Source organism: Dermacentor andersoni, chromosome 1, assembly GCF_023375885.2.
Source record: "Dermacentor andersoni chromosome 1, qqDerAnde1_hic_scaffold, whole genome shotgun sequence".
Taxonomy (NCBI): domain Eukaryota; kingdom Metazoa; phylum Arthropoda; class Arachnida; order Ixodida; family Ixodidae; genus Dermacentor; species Dermacentor andersoni.
Window position 1 is genome coordinate 109,704,315 of NC_092814.1, and position 21,831 is coordinate 109,726,145.

Sequence of the window (21,831 nt, forward strand, 5' to 3'; positions counted from 1 at the left end):
TCAGATGGGTAAAAATGTTTAATTGTAACTCAAGTCACAGCCACACACACATTGTAAGCACACAACCACAAGTCAAACGTCGAACATCATGGTGGCTACACCATGTAATGGGCAGCAGATGCACTCATGACATTTTCTGATTTAAAAACACCATGTCAGACTGAAATTCCTTTTTGAAAAAGAAAAGCGTACTGGAGCCTGACCTAGCAATAAAGCCTTGAAAAAAGATTACACTAGACCAACCGGATTTTTTTTGTGGCCCGTTCTACATCATCTGCATTGGCACTGCACCAAGATGAAAGCTCTTTCAAAAGTGGGTTCTTTGAACAGTGTCCAAACAAGGTCAGGAGGAGTGCAACTCCATAGCCTGTTGCCCTTTCCCCCTGGAATAAAAGAGCCAAAGCTGTTAATATAAATTGCATAAATTGCAGACATAACATACTACATTGCTATGGCATAAAAGTGACACCTTTTCATTTTCTTCCTTTTAAGCTTTAACCCTTCATGCCACCACAGAAGGTATTTCAAGCAATAATGACAACTGATGGAAGTCTCATAGCTAGACTCGGTCTATGAGAAATGTCATAGTGGAGGACTTCAAACTATTTCTGACAACATAGGGCTTTTTAACGTGCACTGGAACCTCAATGCTCAGGTGTTTTATAAATGTCGCTCCCATTGGCCACAAACATCATGCTCGGCAGTAGCCAAAGCTACTGAGATAGCCCAGAGGGTGGTCTTCCAAGCAAGCTCATCCCAAACTCAAACAAAAACATTTTGCACAAACGTTCAATACACAGCATATAAAGGAACATATGAACCATTGAACCATCATGGTAAAATGTTTAATGTATGGTGCACAGCATGAAATTTGCACTCTGAAAAGAAGCAGGTGACTGTTCATTCTGTGGAAGCAAATGACTACTGGTGTCTGCTACCACCATGTTGCAATACAGCAAAACCTCATTAACTGATATTTCAAGGCATCAAAATTTGAGTTAATTCGGAATTTTCTTAATGGGCATGGTTTCAACCTATGTCTTCCACTCCTTATCTTGAAAAGCTTTTGCACCCAACTCTCTAGAACTACCAAAAAAAGAAAAGGCAATGGGGCAGCATCGTTTGCACTCCCTTTTTACGTGCTGGCTATCTGTCACCGCTTGCATGCACTTGCTCAGCTGCTCGCTGCCACTTCGTTGTGGCCTCACGTGGCAGCAGTGAGCTGGGAGTCGGTCTTTTGATTGCGACAGCAATTAAAAAGACTTGTAAAGGGATTATTTTTTAAAAGTTCATCAGTAATTTTCTTTAATTAGTTGAACATATGTTTTCCCTTTTCGTGCAGGTAATGCCCACCTCTATGAATAAACCAACTCAAGGACTAGAATTATGTTATCTGCAACGGACAATATATAACAATTCCAGAAAACTTAAAAAGTGATTACCGCATATAATAATGTGCCTCTCTGACAACATTCTAAATTTCTTCCACGTACCACTGAATAATTTTCACTGCAGTGCCAGTGATTCGATAGGTTCATAACAAGGTCAGCCTGCCCTCTCCTTCTGGAGCTGGCTCCAAAGAGCACATACATTTTTTAGAATGGTCAGTCTACACAATAGTCCTTTTTCTGTTGGCAAATGTTCATTATTTTTTCTACTCTGTGGGGTGCAAAAACACTGCTACCACCATCACACATTATTCCACTGCTAACCATTCTTAAAGGTAACAAAACTTTGGCATCTTAAACCTTTACTCGGCAGTGTTGCTTGAGTACTTAATGACACCTGGAGCCAAGCCTAGGTCAATGTTCCTTGGCATGTAGCTGGCACTCAAAAATATTGGGTGCCTCCACCTTCAAACCAAGCATATAAAAAAAAATATTAAGTAGGGCCACTATCCTGTAGTGATGCCTTTTCCAATGCTAATGCCTTTCGGCGCTTTTCATGTACGTGAGTGCTCAAAAGGCCCTAGGCAGAGCGTTGAATGTGACCGCTCACTCACCAGCATCGGGAAAAGGCATCATTACAAAATCGCTGACCAGATGTTTCACAAATGACCTGTAGTTAGCTATGTTTCATTGAAGGGAAGTACTTTCAGTATCTTTAAGTTCAAGTTCAAACAGAGCGATTTCACAACTTTTAAACACTTGCCAATCTTACATCACTCAGGGTAACAGGGTTCAAATTCTTTTACCCATCCCTTGTTTGCACATCCCTTTGTAATGCACGTAGACAATAACAAGTGATTTAGTTCACATTGTCCACTGCATGTACACTCGCCCACAAAATATTGCGGGGTGCGCGAGCGCATGGCGAAACGACCCTCCTCCCCTGGTAGCGAGGAACCCCTGGGGTCGAGACCGACGCCTGCACGCATGCATGTCCCTCCGAGACTACAAGTGTGCATGTTTCCGCGCTTCATCCTTGCGCGCCGGCAATATCCAAATGTAGCCGCGAGGTGCCCCTCTTGCAATTGGCGCTGTGGCGGCTTCGACGGGCACAACTATGTGAAGCGTGTTTAGAAGCGCGAGCTTGCGCACACCGCTGCGGCCACTTTTTGTCGAGTCACGATTGCTGACGCATAGGGCCCGGTGGCGAATGCAACAAATCACTTTTTTTTTTCTGCACTGCCCCTTTTCGTGCCCAATCTTCGTTGTTTCTTTTTACAAACGGGGCATTCTCCCGCAGAAGAGCATGGCAGAAAAGGCACTCCATAGAAGGAGACAGCCAAGACGAAAATGAACTCTTGATTTCCGTTGTATAAACGAAGTTTTGCCCGTTGAAGTCGCCACAGCGCCAAACGCAAGAGGGGCACTTCACGGCTGCATTCGGATATCGCCGGCGCGCAAGGAGGAAGCACGGAAACGTGCACGCTTGCAGTCTCGGAGGGACGCGCATGCATGCAGGCGTTGGTCTCGACATCAGGGGTGCTCCACTAGCAGGGTAGGAGGGTCGTTTCGCCACGCGCTCGCGCACCCCGCAATATTTTGTGGGCGAGTGTACACATACAGCACAAGCCGTGAGCAAATTCACTGTGAGTGAATTACATATTTTATAAACAGCCTACACTGTCGCACGTGGCATGCAATTTGCACAGTACTGCAACATACCACACCATGGTACATTGATTTCCCTTTTGTTTCATGTTTGAGAACACCAGTCCCTGCCTCACCACACGAACGAGCCCCAAAGCTTAAAAGAATTCCTTATATGCGACAAGGTGTGTTAAAAAGACATTGAAAATCACTGTTTTATAATGAGCACAGGCAAAGCAAACAATGTAAAAGTACTTACACAGTGAACTGGATAAGCCATGTCTACATGCATCCACACACCAGGAAATTCAAAGCCCAGATGAGAACAAATGAACAAACCAGCACAGGATGGCTGGGCATTGTTGCGGTCCTGTAGAAATAGGAGCAATTCATATGAAGCCTGAAGAGCTTTCAACATAAATTTAAGGAACCTATGTTACAAACATAGCTGGAAATGGCAGTTACACAAAAATGTAGCAACCTAGCTCTGAAAGGCAACATTTTACTCAATGTAAGAAACAAAATCAACCAGTAGCTAGATGTACTTAAAGTAAAACTGAAGTGGTTCTGCAATTCGAAGATGCAATGCTTTGGAAAGCTGTCAGTGTAATTCAACACAAATTCTTTTTTAGATTGTGTGTGTCAGAGCACAGAAACCGTCGATTCAATTTCAGTCATAGCTCTGCCCACCAACTGCAGTGGAGGAAGACCATGAAAAAGAAAAGCCACTGGAAGTGATATCAACACAGGTATGTACCACATAGGCCTTCTGCCACGCCCTGCAACTCAGGAACAGCCAGGGAGCAGCTGGATGTGTAGATATTTCGCGCTTTCTGTACCAACCTTAAATGCTTGCTTAATGTTTGCTCAGCTCAGGTAGGTTCTGATCAGTACCAAAATGCACCCCCTTTGAAATGTTCCTCGAAATACAAAAAAAAGAATAAAAAAAAAACTTGAAGTGCCAGTTGTAACATCTCTTCAGCATATTTTCTTGAAAAGAGAAAACATCAGTGTCCTTCGTCCTTGTAGTACAGTTCACTAACAGTGACTATTCAGAGTCGACAGGACTCGAGATTATGGGGATCAGTTCTCAGTGCAGAAAGATGGCTGTTGAAAAAAAAGTGCACACTGGCATCTGTTCCTGCTCAATTAATTGCAGCTTCGCGTGAGTCTGTTAAATGCTGATTGAAAGAGGGAAAGCTCAATTACAGAGCGATGCTGGCTACATGAGTAGCACAGTGAAAAATTAACAGCAGTAGGATGGCCTACGCCTCCTCCTATAGAGTAGGTCCCATTAGAACACTGAGGCAAAGGCTAGCTTTTCGTATAAAATATAGTCAACATGCGCACTGTCTATAACCTTGCAAACTTATGCTGTATTTGCCACGACAGTGATTCTGTAGTTTGTGTTTGCCGCATAAAAAAACCAGCACATGCCAACTTGTGCAGCTTGAAAGATGCAATCAGTTTCATGCAGTAAATTTTCTCCAAACAGCACACCTTGAACTTGTGTCTTCACGTGTAAAGCCCTCCAAACTATTCTTTCAGCGTATGCAGCCAAGTGGTCCAATGTCTAAAGCCAATGCAACAACTTGCTATTGCGGCTGCATGATGCTTTCTGCCAATGTTATGCTGAGATTTACTGCACAGTTTGAAACAAAACAGCGTGCAACAGCCTCTAGACAACAGCAAGTGACCCTTCACAACCAGCTGCAAGCTCCACACAGTGCAGTGATGACAATATTCGATGAGGACAATCAGAATGTTATCCTCACCAGTGCACATTTTAGTGGAATATTAAAAACCTGTTTTAGCATCCTTTAAAAGTAAACAAGTTACCAATATATATATATATTTTTTAACTTACGGACGGTGGGCAACAATTTATAGCAATGAAGGATTTTTGTGCCCCTTCATCTAGTATTCAAGAAGCGTGTACCGGGAGGCTAGTTGGTAACACAGTTTTTGTGAACTTAAACTGCGCTAGGGACAAGACACAGAGGTAGAAGAAACCAGGTCGAATGCATCTAGTGTTTCATCTAGTATGTTGAGTTTGATATGTTTCAAAGCCGCAAAGGTGAAGGGACACCCCATTTATGCAACATTAGCAACACAAGTGCCCTTAAAGGCGACACAATTAGTTGGTGTTCGCAAAGTTGCCTTTAGCCACAAGCACACACAAAAAAAAATTGCAGCTAGTACAAAAAGAATCAGTATTTAGTACTCACTGCCACTGAATTCTTCATGTCAGCGAGGGCACTGGCAAATTCAACAAAGTGCAGCTCAGGTGCAAAGGGCATGGCATGAATGAGGTCACCAGAAAGGATGCCTGACCGCATGGCCAACTCCTCCCAGTCAGCAGAGTTGCTAACCAGAGCAGCGTGGTACTTGCCGGTAGCAACACCTTGTGCACCAGTCAGAGTTGCCATATCAAGGATTATGTTAGCCTTGAGGTCCTTGTGTGCATATGCCACCTAACACCAAATGTGCAACAGAAAGGAGCAATCAGCAAAGGTCCATCCATATACAATAGCACCAGGGAGTCAAATATCCCAGCAGTAACAGAAGTGCAACTTAACTCGGCAAAGCACCTGTTTCAACTGTAGGAGCCATGCAACCATTTCAGTATCCCAAGAGAAATTTTACCTGGTTACAGCTGGTATCAACTGGTTGCAGATGGAAATATAGTGGTCCCAGTAAGGTAACAGTTCATCCCAGCTCAGGGCCAATTGGACAGCAGTTTGCACAGTTGCAGAACAACAGGAGTATGCTGGTATCAGTTTGAAACCAACTGGAACCTAAGCCCGTTAACTGTACTGGAACCAACTGGGAATGACAGTTTCAGTAGCTGATAGACCAGAAGTTGTGTCATACTTGGTTCAGACTGACTTCAAAACAAGAACAAACTAAAGCACCAATTTAATTTTTTTTTTTTTTTATTTGTCGCTTGGGAGCCCACAGGCAACACTGTCTACCATTACAGTGGGTGGATGGAATAAGTTTCACAAATGAAAGAATCGAGATACCTGTTAAGGAAGCAGCCACACGTAAAGTCTACTTAGCCAATATATCATGAAGTACTTTGCAAATAATTAAGTGTATATAAAATTGACATTGTTTAAAGTGCAAGTAAACATTCTTGGTGGAAATTATTTCATATGTACAAATAAAGTTACTGCTGATGTGATGATGTGGTCAGTCCCTAAGGCAATTGCAAATGTCATGCATTTGTGAATGGCTCACCATTTGCAAGCCAGCAGAGGTCTGTGTGCATTCTGATAAGCCACACATGCAGAACTACAGCTTGGCTATGCAGAAGGAAATTGTGTGCTAGAATATCTATGCTTTAACTAAGCTTTAGGTGCACTTGACTAACTGCAATCTAACAGCTGCACTTGAACTGCAACTACCCAGCCTGTTCAGCTGGTTCGCTTGCTGGTTTCTGACAATCTTAATTGGTTGTTACTGAGACTCAATAATCTAGACTGTTTCTTTTTCACCTGGATTGTCTAGAGTATCAATTATCCAGACTCATGCTCACGTTACTGTAATCATTACTTTATTTTTGCATTTATTTTTCCCATACAGTCAAAGACCTTTATAATCAAGTGCTTGGGGCCTATGAAATCATTCATTAAACAGGTCATTTCACTGTAGAAGTGTTCATTGTACAGGTGCTCGACTACAACAAATGGGCCATATAATTTGCAGAAAAAAAGCATTCTCATGCATATTTGTCATTACATATCATCCTAGCATCCTCAGAAAGGCGTTGCAAAGAGAAGTTGGCTGGAGCAGACCTCTCTCTGTTGGTCAACCCTTCAACCCTTTCAGGGTCAATGACGTAAATATATGGCGCCATGAACAAGTCCAAAATGGTCGATGCCGTATATTTACGGCGCCATTTCTACATTTAAAAAGCGTGCCAATTTCCAAACTTTTTCTTTTCTGGCATGTACTGCCACTATGTGGGAATATAGGGAATTCTTTTCTCGTGCCTCCCTCTCTCGGTTTTTATTGCATGGTCTGTTTTAGAGCTAGTTTGCTCCGGCGCGTCTATATACTACCACTCGCGCATTGGCACACGCGTGGGCGGGCAGTGGTTTGGGTTTTGATCCGTGGGCGGTTTCAGCTTCTTGCGCTCGCGAAATTGATGGCTATCTCGTTACTAATCGCTCAAAGGGCGACCGCCTGTTTCTCGCTCGTTTAGTGCTCAGAGGAGTGCACATAGGAAGGATGCCGCCGTGCAAGCGTTTTCTTTTTGTTGGAGATTCGCAAAATCTAATCACCTCTGGTTGGCGATAAGATGAAGATTAGCGAAAGTTTGTCACATATTTTGCTTTTTGATGGGCACACAACCACCCAGTTTTCTTGAGTGCACTCACCTATGCAGTTTGATTAAGCTATGGACGTAAATATTAGTGTAAGAGCAGGACCATCTGATACTTGCGAAATATTCTCGTGTGTGCATTTTCTAAGCCTTCAACTATGTGTATAACAATGCATCAAATTTTCAATTCTTATAAGTTCATTTCCTTTTTTTATTGCTGTCATTCTTGAATAAGCAGTACATATATACCAACGCAAATAAAAATTTTTGTTTTCACTTTACGGTCACCCTAGAAAAATGACGGTAAATTTTTTTGGAAATAGGTCCCTCAGAAGAATCGGAATCTGCAATAAAAAAATTGACCCTGGGCAGTCGCATATGGCGAAAATAATTGCCCCTGAAAGGGTTTATGTTGTCAACAGAGTGAATTTCTCTAGTACAGTGCAGTGTTCACTTATATGTCATGGTGCTGGTTACTGGGTTGCAGTGCTGCAGCATTGCTGCAGAATCATTTCCAACATGCATTAGCGGAGTTAGACAACATAAATGCACTTGCTCCTGTTGCGAACTGGTGTCCAGCTTGCCACTAAAGCATGCTGCAAACTTGCTTCAGTTTGCAACTAAAGCCAGCTCACCAATAATTAGTTTACAACAAATCCAACCCAGCTGGAGCCAACTAGGCCAGTACAATCTGGCACCATTTGTAAGTGTAGCCAGTTTCAATCAGTTCCAATGGCAGATCCATAAAATTTTTTAACTGAAAGCATTCGAATCCTGGATTAAGTTTCAGTTCAACATTTTCACTTGGAGTAATAATACACTACTGAAAGGACAGAGTCTTCCAGCACACTGCGAATACAGTAGACTTCTGTTATTTCAACTCCGGTTAATTTGATCCTGACCAAAGGTCCCAGCCGGCGCCCATGCTCAAACTTTTGTTATTTCTTGACTAAAATTTGCCTTCACCGGGTAATTAGAACTTGACCACTCAGCACACACACGCCCGACCCCTATGGTGATGCCAATAGCGATCCCTTTAGTGGCAGCGTCTGTCTCAGCGGAGCTTAGAGGGCAGTGAATGTGTTGCACACACACCATCTTCTGTTGAAAACGCCAACCTTCGGCCTGTCCTAGGAAGATTTTTAAGTGATAACTGTGGCTCACAATGTCTCATTATAGTATTTACGTGATTCTGATGCACACTTTTCTTTCGCAAGAATGGCACCAAAAATTGCCTGCGCAGAGCAATCGAATACGAAGCCAAACCTACCTTTATATGCTTTACTGCATAACACAAGTGTACTGCCCCATAGCCGACTTTAAAACACCATGTAGCGCAGCTGACATTGGGAAACCTGGCCGCCACTGTGCAACACATATTAGACCCTTGCCCATTTTTTTTGCTAAAAAATCAGGTGCACGCTAGATTTCTACTTTATTTAGTAGCTTTTACCTAATTTTTACATTAATATTCTTCTTTGGAAACATAGAAAGTGGGCAGGCATTTGATTTGGGAGCGTGTTAGACAACTGCTGCGAAATGAATTGGCGGTGCGTTTTGGCATTTTCCTTATTTTTTTTTTTTTGCATCTTGTTTAATTTCAGCAGTACTGTCAGGGTCGAATTTATTGAAGACGACTGTATTCAATACTGACAGCAGAAGCAGGCCATAGTGGAAAGGCCTTGCTTAATTCATCATGCATATGGATTGCTGTAAGAAACTGGCAAATAAATATACAACAAAGAAGGCCCTTCTAACAGAGCACACAGACGACATACCCCGTCACCAACAACAAGACGTCCTTCAGCATCAGTATTATTGATTTCAACAGTTCTGAAAGCAGTCAGAAAAAGGAACACTTGTTTGCATGTGCCCAACTGAAAGTGATGTCATCAACATGATTTACATGCAAACAAGCTCTTCGGGGCTCCACTCACCTGCCAGAGTACATTGTAATTATGTCATCAGGCCGTGTTGCATCTGGACCAACAGCATTTTCTGCCAGGCAGAAGATAGCATGAAGATTATCACTGAACCCCTGCAAAAAGATCACACTATGAACAAATGCCTCTTTCCAAATGCTGAGGCAAATAGAGCAAAATAGTACCCATATCACTAGGTTACAGCAACATCCATGGAACGTAAGCTAAGCACTGTGGGCTTCAACATTACAGTAGCACTTCAGTATACATACCACTTGATTTAAGCTTTTACCTGCCAAGGTCCATGAATTTTTTCCAATATGTGTAAGCGAAGAATCTTAATCGTCCAGAGATTTCCTTTTACCTACCAAGTGAGATAAGTGGCAGTCATTTTATCATTTTGGTGCCAATTCTGTGCTACTAGATGCTAGCAGTCTCCCAGAAAACTTGGTTTTGTGAATGCAGTTAGTGGAAACACAGCGAGTCTGGCGTCCCTAGGTTTTAAAAATGGCAGCCCATAGTTAGGGGGCTGTAGCAATGATGGCAGACTTTTTCAATAACGGATTTGTGGTGTTTTTGGATGTTTCTTCACCTCAAGTAAACAATTAGACCTGAAAAGCTCTAGTGAGCCATAATTGGGGCTTCAATTTAGTACTGGCAATTGTGAGGAAGAGAGTGAGTTGCTGGTGGCCTCTTTCGCATGGACACGACTTAATGAGAACGATCTGCCGCCACCTCTGAAATTTCCTGCAATTACTTCCCAGTGCCAGGAATGCCTCATATGGAGGATAGCGAAAGCATGCTTAACTTCTGTTCCAAGAAACGTCAAGCTTCATATGGACTGTTTCTGTGGCCATACCTATCCGAGATTCAAAAGCATGAAATAATAAATGATAGTAAAGTACAAGAGAAAATAAATTAGCTGCCTATACTGCAATAACTAAAGTTGTTCCCAATAGGTCAGTCATAAAATTTAGGAAACTTCAGCGGCTTTTCTGAAAATAATCTTGTGTGGAGAGGGTTAAGAAGTTTAAAGGGAACCTCAACCACTTTATCGAAGTGGAGAAATGCACTTGAAGTTAAAATAGGCTATTACAGAATTACTTTGTTGCAATAAGTACTTCAACGCATTCAGCAGAAGCAGAGGTATTGGCAATCAAACACTCCCTTTGTGGTGCTTCCACTCCTTCAATGCTTTGCATTGTGAAGGCTACGGCGGAGCGGGGCATGCCCACAACACTGTGCTTACTCTACATCACCGGGGTGTACAGTTCAAATTTGATTTTGGATATTCGTGTAGATGCCACTACTTGCGACTTTGGTCCCTACAACATGCCAAATGCAAGCCAGACGCAGTTGTCCTCAGTGAGCCACAGTGAGCTCAGCCAGCACACTATTCGTGGCAGCCCGTGGTGGCTGCGGTATATACGCTATGTAGAAGACCACACCTACATGTAACCGTAGTGAGTATGTGCAGCGTTTGCTTTGTGCACAACACAGCTCAAGTGCGTGCTCATGCTCATAAGCTCCAGCCACATCCAACTTGCTATAAGTGCTATAAATAGCTCATTAGAAAAACTTGAGAGTGCTATAAGCACGCAGGACATATAAAAGGAACACACACACCACACACACCTTCCTTTTCTATGTCCTATGTATTTATAGTGCTCCAAGTTTTTCTAATAATGCCTTCCCACCTAGCCCACCTAACCATCCTTTATCAATAGCTTAACACGAAACGAAGTCTGCCAAGGTGTCTAACCAGGAGCGGCCAGGAGTGGGTGCACACTGGCAAGCGTGCCTGTGGTCTGACCTTAAAGGAGCACTGACACAAAAATTTGAAGTCGAGATAACTTGCGAGATCGATTTAGTTGGTCACACATACATCGTCTATAAAATATCAGCGGCGAATATCACTTAGAACATATTCAAAAACAATTTGAAAGTACGTGCGCGCAGCCAACTGCAGAACAGAGCACCTCGCGACATTGACATCAGCCGGGATTGTAAATAGCCAAGAAAACGCTACGTCATGTGGCTACGTCACGAATTTTCGTTGGCTGCCATGCGGCTTATATGTGCTCTTCTCCTCTGTTGTTGCTTGTTCTAGCTGTTGTACTTGTAGTGGGACGCTCTCCGTGTCGCTGCAACTGCAGTTTTCGTCGTGTTCATTGGGATATTTCCCACACTATCAGCTTGACTGCGCTGCCACAACGTTCAACGCCGATTTGTTGTGTCTTACCATTGATTGTGGCCGATGCGAGGGTTTTGTTGAGGTTCGTCCTCGCCATCGCCGGCCGCAATATCTGAGTCGCTAAGTGATTGGCCACGTCTAAAGCGCGAGACACATGGCGCGATTTTTCGTGCGATCTGTAGTACGGCGCGTCGTGTGCGACTTGCCGCATGCGGCGATTCGGGACACATGGTACGAATGAGTGAGCGGCGGCCCAGAACTGGCGCCCCTGCATGGAAGTTTGAAAGCAACCGTATTTGCACAGCTATCTTGTTTGAAACAAACGATGACAATATAAACACGTCTATGCGAGCACTGTAGACATGTTTCCGCAAGGTCGCGTTAGCAGTATCGGATCCGTTGACAGCCGTCGATGGCCAAGAGCCGGCAGGCATAGCTCGCTGGGCCATCGAATCCGACACCGGTTGCGCTTGTGACACGATCGTTTGTAGCTCGTATAACGAAGCGGCGAACGAGCATGCCAGGCGAGCTTGCGATCGCTGGGAGACAATGTAGGCCTAGCTCGCCGGCCGTCTATCCGGGGCTGAGGGTCCTTGTGATGCGTCCGCAGCTCGTAATAAAGCGCCTAAATTCGCCAGCACAATCAATGCCTGAACATTTATGTTTCTCTTAAATGAAAATACGGTTAGTTTTCCCGGTGCCGTTAGTAGCGATGAGTAAACAGGCCAGTCAGGCGAGCCGGTTCGTATACAGACGATTGCTGGCGCGTCTGCGCTTACCGGGTCCGAGTAGAAATCACGCCAACGATTTACTATTTCGCACAACGTTTTATAACTCGCACTCTTTCGAGGTGACTTTATTCTAGAAGTTATTTTGTGTCAGAAACAAATTGTAGCCCATTTATGTGCCGCCGTCAGCGGCGAAAGAGGCCCGCATTTCGACCAGGGAGAGAAAAAAAAAAACAGACATGATCGGAGCAGCGAGATGCCCGCTCGCCGGCCCCGCCCCACCGGGTCTACCACGTGGCCATGACGTTCACGCTACCGGCGCTGTCATTGGCTGCAGTCGTCCGACCGATGCGGCAGTCGAACAACAATATTCAGCAAGTTGGTCGTGCACACTGGCTGCGCGTCAGAGTATACGTCATGGCTTTTTGCGAACACGTGACCACTTTGTTTACATTCCCGTTTGTCCCGTCTCGTTGCTCTCTGGAACCGAAACTTCGACTGGTCGCTACAAAAAAAGACTGCAAATAATTACCTGTCGCGCTCTGAAGTAAATGAGGTTTCGTGCCGTGATTACTGGGTCATTAACTACTTATTAAAGCAGAAAAAACCACGTGGATATTTTTTATGTCGGTACACCTTTAAGTTTCGCGTGGTTCGAGGCTAGTTGAGTGTTAAAAACTAGCCAAATTGGCTACTTTTGAAGACCCGATGGCTATGACACCGATATGCAGGGTCACTAAATTTTAATTCTTATGCAGGCGGCCACGGCCAAGCGTGAGCAGGCGAGAGACGGCTTCTTCTAGAAGCATGTAATTATCAAAATGCAAAAGCAGATTTTCACTTCAGCCTGCTTATTAAACTTTGTCAACAAATATACACAGTAACAGCAGGAAAACGCACACTGATCCAAACACCTTTCTTGATTAATGTCATCTATAGGACAATAGCAGCCGCATATGGGAATCTGCTATATTACGAAATAAAGCTTCCAGGAAAGAGTAAGGAGCAGGCTTTTGTTGAAAAGAGAGCGTTTGAGAGAAAGGAGACTTCAGCATCCGCTTGCGAGCTCCACATGCTGCACACGACTGCAAAACTTGGCAGAGATGTTCACAGCAGCGTAGGCTATCTGCAGACTGTTTCTTCACCAAGCCTGTAGGGTGATTCAGGAGTCCTTTAAAGGGACACTAAAGGCAAATACTAAGTCGACATGGACTGTTTATATACCATTCCAGAAACCTCGCGACGGTTGTTTCGTGCAAAGAAAAGACTTAGTTTACGAGAAAATTGCATATGAAGGGTGCGAATACCTTTTTCGACATTCAAATCTCACACCACCCAGCCAGAGGAGTGATGACGTCGCATACGCCATCACCACCCTTTGCTGCCCCGTCGGTGAGTGAAACGGCAGCCGACAGACGGCGGTACCGAGTCAAGTCAGCAGCGGATTCGCCGCTGCATCTGCTTTTTGGTCAACTGGCGTAGACCATTCGGGAATCCCGCGACATCACATGGAAGTTGAATTCTCTGCTACTTGCAGTTTGTGCGAGTTTCACGAGCCAGCAAAACCAGCGCAGCACTGCGCGATGACTACTGAAACGCGAAAGCATGGGCAGCCTCGGAGTCGAGCGAAAACAAAACCTTTCAACCGCCCGCATCGTTGTCAAGAGCAATTTCAATCAGTTATTTTTTTTGAAAACTGAAATAGAACTGGACAAATTGCATTTTATTTTGTCTTATAATACAATGCAAGGATGTTTTTTGCAACGAGTGGTTGAGTACTAGTGACATAATTTAACTGAGGAGTGCTTTCGTCATCGGGCAAGTACTTGAATGTCTCGGGGGGTCTCTAATCATGTCCTAAATTTACCTCAATTTCTCTATTATTAAGGCTCTGTTCGTGATAATATTGACGCCTTAGAGATTCTAGAGCACTAATCCATCACTTTAGCTTGACTTAATATTTGCCTTTAGTGTCCCTTTAACATCCTAAAGCAACATTGTGGCTATGAGAGACACAGTATCGGAGCTCCTTAGGGTTCTTAAAATGCACCAGAAGTATACTACGTGAGCAATCTTGCATCCTGCACCTATAGGAATGCAGTCACCTCAACCAGGAAACAAACTCACAACTTCACGCTCAGTGGTAAAACTTCATAAGAGTAAATGGTTTTCTCCTTCACAAGACAAGACTGCAGCGACCATTGTCGAATTTGTATCACTGCCAAAACCTACATGACAACCTGCGATTTTTTGCTTGTAGTTCGCAATTTAGCATTTCTTGCAGTCTGTCATGTAACAGTTTTATCTTTTACACTACAACCAGTGATGCTTCCTTTGCAACGGGCCTTTTTACATGTTTTTATGGTATTATGGTCTGTCCCCTTTATTATTTCTAATCTATGTGAACGACTTGCCTACTAACATACATTGTAAACTACGACTTTTTCGCAGACAACTGCGGAGTTTACAACACTGTTAACTCCTCTGAGAATGTTCTTTGCCTGCAGCGTGTCCTCGATGCCATCTCGACATGGTGCGAAAAATGGCACATGCCTCTCAACTTATCGAAATGCAAATCTATGTCTTTTACCCGAAAGCACAGTCTTTTTTAAGTCCACTTATCGCATTAGTACTGTCAACATCAGCGCTACTTCATCTTACAAGTACCTGGGTCTTATTTTAATGTCGTCACTCTATTGAATAACACATATAGAAACAATACGTCGCAAAGCTGCATGCTCACTCGGGTATCTACAAGAAAATTTAAAGAAGGCATCCCCAGAGGTAAAGAAGTTTGCATACGTGACATTTGTCTGTCCACAACTCGAATTTGCTTCCGCTGTCTGGCATCCAACTCAAGATTACCTAGCCGCATCATTGGAATCCGTTCAAAACCGAGCCACCCGCTTCATCACTTCACATTATTCACGGTACACTAGTGTCACTTCTTTGAAGCAAACAATAGGTCTGCTAACACTGAAGTCACGCCGCATCATATCACGTCTTTGTTTGCTGCACTCTTTTTTTTTTACAATCCACGCTCAAGGCACCCCCTTCTTAAACCACCCATTGCGAACTTCCTCTCACATAAGTCACAGCTCTGCCATAGCATGTTTACCCGGCCGCTCATCTGCCATGACCACTTCCTTCTTTCCTGATGCAATCGTTTATTGGAATGCGCTCCTTGACAACTTCGTTACCTGTACTGACCGAAAAAAATTTTGTGAATACCTAACAAATCACTTTTAATAACTTTCTGTTCCCAGCGTACATCGTTCATGAACCCATCATAAACCACTCGGAATAGTCTACCCTTGTCAACCCTTCCACCTAGTCTTTTTCATTTTTTTTTTTGCGAATGTATTGCCGTGTTACTTTAAATTCGAAATTTTTCTTTGATTGTTTAAAGTCATACAAAATCAGCAATGTTTCTTTTTTTTTTCGTTGTTTTGTACGTAACCACTCTTACACGTGTTTGTATTGCCCCCCCCCCCGTGTAACGCCTTCAGGCCTTGAAGGTGAAAATAAATGAAATAAAATGAAACAAGTCCTTCAGCAGCTCTTTTTTCTTTTTCTACAACTTTTGATATTTTTTTAAACAACCATTCATTTCACATTTTAGGAAAGCTACTCATAGAGCAGCCATTCTTTCTTGGAAAGCTTGTTTGCAAACCAGGCTGCAAAGATGTTGGGAGATTATTTGTGCAGTTCCTTTAACGACATTTAGTGATATTGTGTGTAAAGCTTATCTTAACTGCGGGTGATTGTTCGCAGTCTTTTTTTAAATTAGTCGGTAGAAGCTTGCTACTTAATTATTCCAAAGTAAATATTTCTATTGTAAATATATGTGTCTGCGTTTGACTATTCGTATTCAATTTGTATTGATAAAACTTCCTATTCACAGACCTCATATTATATATATATATTCGAGAGGGGTTATTTGGAGACAAAAAATTGTGCAAAATGAAATGAAAGCAAGTGACGCAGATGATTACTTCCAAGTTAAAATAAACAAAAGCTGCTCCTAGTAGTTAAAATTGCAGGAATCAAATTTGTTTGGTGTAGACAACTGATAGCAAGAAATTAGTCCATAACACTTAAGCATGTTCAAGGCAAAAAAAAGAAAGCAAACATACTTACTAGTTTTACAGCAGCATAAAAAGCCCCAAGAATCCCAGCAGCTCCACCGCAGTCTCTCTTCATGCCACACATAGCAGTCTGGAGAAAAACAGTCCATAAGCATGTTTAAAGTTTATTTCTGGGGTTTTACGTGCCAAACACATATGATTATGAGGCACACTATCGCAGGGTCTCCAGATTAATTTTGACTACCTGGGTTTCTTCAATGCGCACATAAATCTAAGCACATGAGCATTTTAGCATTTCACTCTCACCAAAATATGGCCGTCATAGCCAGAATCAAAACCCCGACCTCGAGCTCGGCAGCGCAACGCCATAGCCATCGGGCTACCGCAGTGGGTCATAGGCGTGTTTCCACCAAGCTACAATTTTGCAGTCAAACATCTATGTAACAAACCTTGACTTAACGAAATTCGCGATGTAATGAACTGAACTACTGAAACGCAAAAGTGTGGGTGGCCTCGGAGTCAAGCGAAAACGAAACCTTCCCTTTTAAAGCACACACTTAATCTTTTAAACCTTGACACTAGACACAAGTTTTTACGTTTGTCTTTTTTCCACTCTATATTTTGGTGACTCTGGATACGGAGCTACACGCATTGTTCCTGCACATCATATTTCCACACGTACCGTTCACATACACAAGGTATCGCCTATTTTCGCAGAAACAGTAAAGTAACAGTAATGCGAGCTTAACGCACAAGTCACTACCCTTGCTGTAGCTGTGCATGGCTGACTATATGCAGGCCACGTGCTGTACTTTGGAGGTAATCTTTGGCAAGCACAAAAGTTGAGCTGAGATGGTTGGTGCCTTGATGTTCATTTCGTTCCCGCACATCTCAAGTTTCCGAGGCATGGTGCAAAGCGTTCACTCATGTTGCAACAGCGAGCATTCTTGGTCATCAAGTGAGATCTTTGCCTGAGTGTTTGTGAGATCGGTTAAATCTACGAAAATTAGTGTAGTTGTTCTCTTTGCTGTCCCCATCAACGCTCAGCCTTTCTGGCAAAACCGTGACATTTCTTTTTTCTTTTTTTATTGGGACGAATACACATAGCTTTCTACGCTTTTAATTTCAATTTGAGAGTGCGATCTGATGACTGCTGCAGGCAATAAGCACAATCAGCCATGGTGTCCAAGACTGATGGCACCGCGCAATGTAACATGCTAATCTCAGACGCCGTGATTCGCACCGATGCATTGCTCTTGGCAAGATCTGCACCACGTATACGCTAACACTCATAGCCACGCTATTATGGTCCTACCTTCTTGTGATTTGTTTATAATTCATTACCGACAACATACTATCAACTAGGAATGATCTGGAAATTTGTGAAATATTTTTACTGTTGAAACTTTAAAACCTTGAATTAACAAAATTTGTGATTTCACAAAGTTGTTTTTGCTGCGAGTACAACTTCGTTATATTGAAGTTCAACTATAGTATGCATGCACCTTACACCCCCCACCCCCCTCTATTTTTCTCCTCACAATAATCTTGCTTTGGTTTTTGCCCTTACGTTTGGGTCTAAATTAGCTTTGTAGTGAATTTTCAAAGCAGTACAAAATATAAGCTCTGTGGATACAAGCGAGGCTTTAGTTTAAGGTACGATGAATAGGGCTCATTCCATGCAGAACACTGAGACAATTTCATTTCGTCTCAAAGTGTCTATGAGGTAGATGCCAAATCCCACTGACTGAGTGCCTGTGTAAGTGAAGTGAGTACTTGACTAGATGGGTACTGAAGAATAGGGCACATTTTAGCAGGCTCAACACAATCCAATTAGTCCATCTGCCTTTGCCAAAGACAGTGTTGATGTGCAAAGATTAATGTAGTCAGTCATTAACACATTTAATCTAATCTTGGACACAATAATGGTACAGAGAAAAAGAACAAAGACGTTGCAAAAGAAATAACATAGAATCCAAACGGTTCGAAAACAGAACACACATTTCTATAGTGGTGAAACTGCTCTACATTTGTATTGCTGTAGTTTAGGCTCTGCACTTGTGTGTTTTTCTTAGGCTTTCAAAGACCAGGTAAATAAGTTCGGTTACCAGGAGTTCTATTTACCAGAGACTGAGCTCGAACACACGCCAAATTATCTTTTGAAAGGGGGTTACCAACAGCAGATAATAGGTGTACCCACAACAGCTATTGGCTGATTTCATGATCATGAGAACATTCTACATGATACAACGATTGCTTGTTTGAGTTAAATGAAGAATACTACTAGGTATGTCTGTGATCTAAAAAAAACAGAAAAGCCATTTCATTTTTGCACTGCTAGTCTAAATACGGCTGGTGACACATACATCTGTCTCGCGTGTGTTGTGCGGGCATTTCTGTGCTGCCATTGGAAATGCTAAGCAAACTCGCAGCTCACTAAAATTGCCAACACAAAGAAGCCACAGCAAGTCATGACCATGGTAGGGCCACACTCCCCATGGCACCAACAAAAGCCAGCAAAAACTGCCTTGGTGATAGTCATATTGCAGAAAACTGTTGAGATAACCCAAAAAGGAAAGACAGAAACACTGATGCCTGCAGCAATCAACTGAGATTGGCCACTCAGCTTCCCTTTCAATAATATTTTTCAGTTAAGTTTATCCGGAGTAGGAAAAAGATGTGGTTTCGTTAAAGCACTTTCTTTTTCAGCGCTTTAATCCAGAATCTACCAACCAACCTTTAACGGAGCCTGAAACACTTCTGACGAAATTGTAAAAACATACCGAGTCATTAAGGTTGGTCCTTCTGATCATTAAGTGACACATTTAAGCAGTCCGTATAAACTATGTAATTTATTCTTAGATTTTAAAAATGTACACTGCTACCGATCGCAGTGGCACAGCTCCCAGGGTTTTCAGCCACCCCACACCTCGTGACATGTGGTGGCCGTACGACATCAGTAGGGTGAGCTATCCAATTGGCTGCCCAGGGCACGTTATTGATAATTTTTCCAACCTTATGGTGAAAATATGTTGTTCATAATAGCTGGAATATTGGTTAATTTGTTTCTACAAAAAAAGAAGTAACAGAAAAAGAATGAACAAGGACAATTTATCACTACACTCAAGCACTTCTGGCACACAGCAAGTGTATTCTGCTTGTGTTACAATGTGCTCTGGATTGGCAAGAGCTGCGCAGTCAGCGTTGGTCTCAATCTTTCTTTTCATGAGCACCATGGTTCGCCCTTGTTACGTTGTGGGCTTCAAACGTAGTGATCGGTGATATGTCAAGCTGTGACATCTTGTCTTTCTGCAAGAGAGCAGACGAGTGGAGTTGCTGCAGCACATCGGATTGACGGTATACGATCAGTGCCAGGATCTACACGTTTGCGGCCGTCGCTCCACACAGGAGGATTACTACCAGAACAGAGATTTAACGTGTCTGGTATGCGGGTAAATGCAAGCAGACTGGGTATTTTACCAGATAGGTGGAGGCGCAAATGTGAACGGCCTGCATGGTGCAGCCACCTGGCGACACAGGGCTCAACTAAAGCCCCTGCATCCACGTGCCACCGCCGCTTTCTTAAGTAGCGACAACCTTTGTTGTGCGCCGCCTTTTCCCCTCACACCAAATCCGGTTCCGATATTTCCGGTTCCGGCGTTTCCGCTTCCTGGAGTTGCGCTGCGGGAATTTCCGCTTTGACTGCTGTTAGACGATGGTGAGACGCCCGCACGTGCTTAGCAGAGCTGTGGCAGTCACCATAAGAAGAATGCAAAGGGGACAAGCGGTTGTATTTCGCTGAAGTAGTAGTTCGCGGTCACCGTTTTCCAAATGCATGAAAAACAGCAGTGGTATCCAAGCGCCCAGGCACTACATTCCACTGTACGTTGTCGCTCGTGCCACAACCGGTAGCAGGTTGACGCGAAGCAGCGAACACGAGCAGGTCGCTGGCCACAATAGGCGGTGGTTCTTGGATGGAATCGCATTCACAGTTTCAACCGCAGCTGGTGCAATTAAAGCCTCTCCAGCGACGCGAAAGTAAACAACGCTAAAAAAGAAAACGTCACTTCCACTCAGAACAGGAAGCTGCAGCTACGCAAGTTCCGCTTGGCGCCGGAAGCTAAGGAGGTGAGTGGGAGAGGAGCGTGGAGGAGGAGGGCAAGTTGGCGGTACTTAACCTGGTCGGCGGAAACGTTTATGGAGGGGCTTTAGGCTCAACCAGACTAAAACAGAACTAATGTAGCAGTAACCAAGTATATTCTACTTTGCAGCTGGTGTAAATTTTTGGCAGGAGCGTAATCATGAAATGTCACCTTTTTAAATCTTTAAAATGTTTTAGACTTGGTTACAGCAATAGTAGCTCTGTTTGGTTGGTTAAGCTCTGCACCACCAGGTGGCTGCACTGTGCAGGGCCACTCGGAGTACTCATGTTTACACTCAAGCCCCTTCATCACTGCAGTAGCAGTATGGAGGGACTTTTAGTTTATGGCTCCACCCATCTGCAAAAACACCCAGCTTGCCTGCGGTTACCAGAATACTGGTCACACGCGGCGCTGCAACATAACGCTCACAATGCACACTGTTTGGATAGCTCTTGTGTGGGATCAACAGCCAGGCAGCTTGCAAAGAGGTTGGAAAGGCTTCATGCACTGGCTCCAAGACAACCGTAAGTAGACGCTGCGATGTCACATCATGACGCAGAGCCAGTGAAGGCGGAGCTTAGCCCTGATCACTTGGCGAACTAGTTGAAGAGGAAGAGCATGACTAGGGAGAAAGATAACTTGTAATAATCCGTACCTGTCTCAATATGAGACGCTTCGCTTAAATTGTGGCACTACTGTTTTACTGTAACTGTACCTACACGTCTACAAAGTTTGTCCAAACCGTTTCAGGGACCCTTTAATGGCAATTTCATTAAAAATTTCCGTTTACCAAGATTTCACAAGTTTGACAAGACAAACTTGGATTAAGACTGCATGTAGTCACTCATTTTGAGTTTTTTTAGTGAAATGCAAATGCCAGCATTGCCACCATTGGCAGCACAGTCTAAGGCCGTGGAAAACAAGCAGCACAGACACATGTGAGCAGCGTGAACTTGGACTTGTCAGTTATCAGTGTGCACATCACAAGTAGTATGACCAGCAGGGCTCACAGGACAAGGTCCTTCTGAGTAGTTCCAAGTTGTTTGATAGTGACATCTTCGACAGGTTAAATGAGTGACTGTGGAAGCTGTGGTATGAGGTGGACTGGTTTGCTCTTCTCCTCCTGCCATTGGACTCGGTGTGATTTCAAAATTTTTCAAATAACTTAAGCTGCTTAAGTGCAGAAGTTTCAATTCTAGTAGGACAATTTCAGAAAAACAGTCTGGCTACATTGTACTGCACATGCAAGCATGCACCAGTGCACATCTGAATTAACGTCTAGTTACTTCTTGCACTTCATCCTGTCATGAATACGGTGGTTGTACACAAGCATGGGACTGTGTGTGCTATATAATTAGGATCCTTCATTTTCAGGTAAAGTCCGATAGCTCC

At 43.5% G+C, this 21,831-nt stretch overlaps 1 protein-coding gene across 2 annotated transcripts in view; it reads right to left on the reverse strand.

The window, feature by feature from the left end:
* The window catches only part of grsm (probable aminopeptidase NPEPL1 granny smith protein), a 57,656-nt gene continuing 35,825 nt past the window's right edge, over positions 1-21,831 (reverse strand). For both annotated transcript variants that reach the window (XM_050193511.3, XM_050193510.3), the window contains exons 7-12: positions 16,350-16,427; positions 9,303-9,403; positions 9,144-9,198; positions 5,264-5,509; positions 3,295-3,405; positions 1-383 (exon numbers count right to left, since the gene is read on the reverse strand). In XM_050193511.3, coding sequence (XP_050049468.1) covers positions 234-383; positions 3,295-3,405; positions 5,264-5,509; positions 9,144-9,198; positions 9,303-9,403; positions 16,350-16,427 — 741 coding nt within the window. In that variant the 3' untranslated portion in view covers positions 1-233. The remainder of the gene's footprint in view (positions 384-3,294; positions 3,406-5,263; positions 5,510-9,143; positions 9,199-9,302; positions 9,404-16,349; positions 16,428-21,831) is intronic.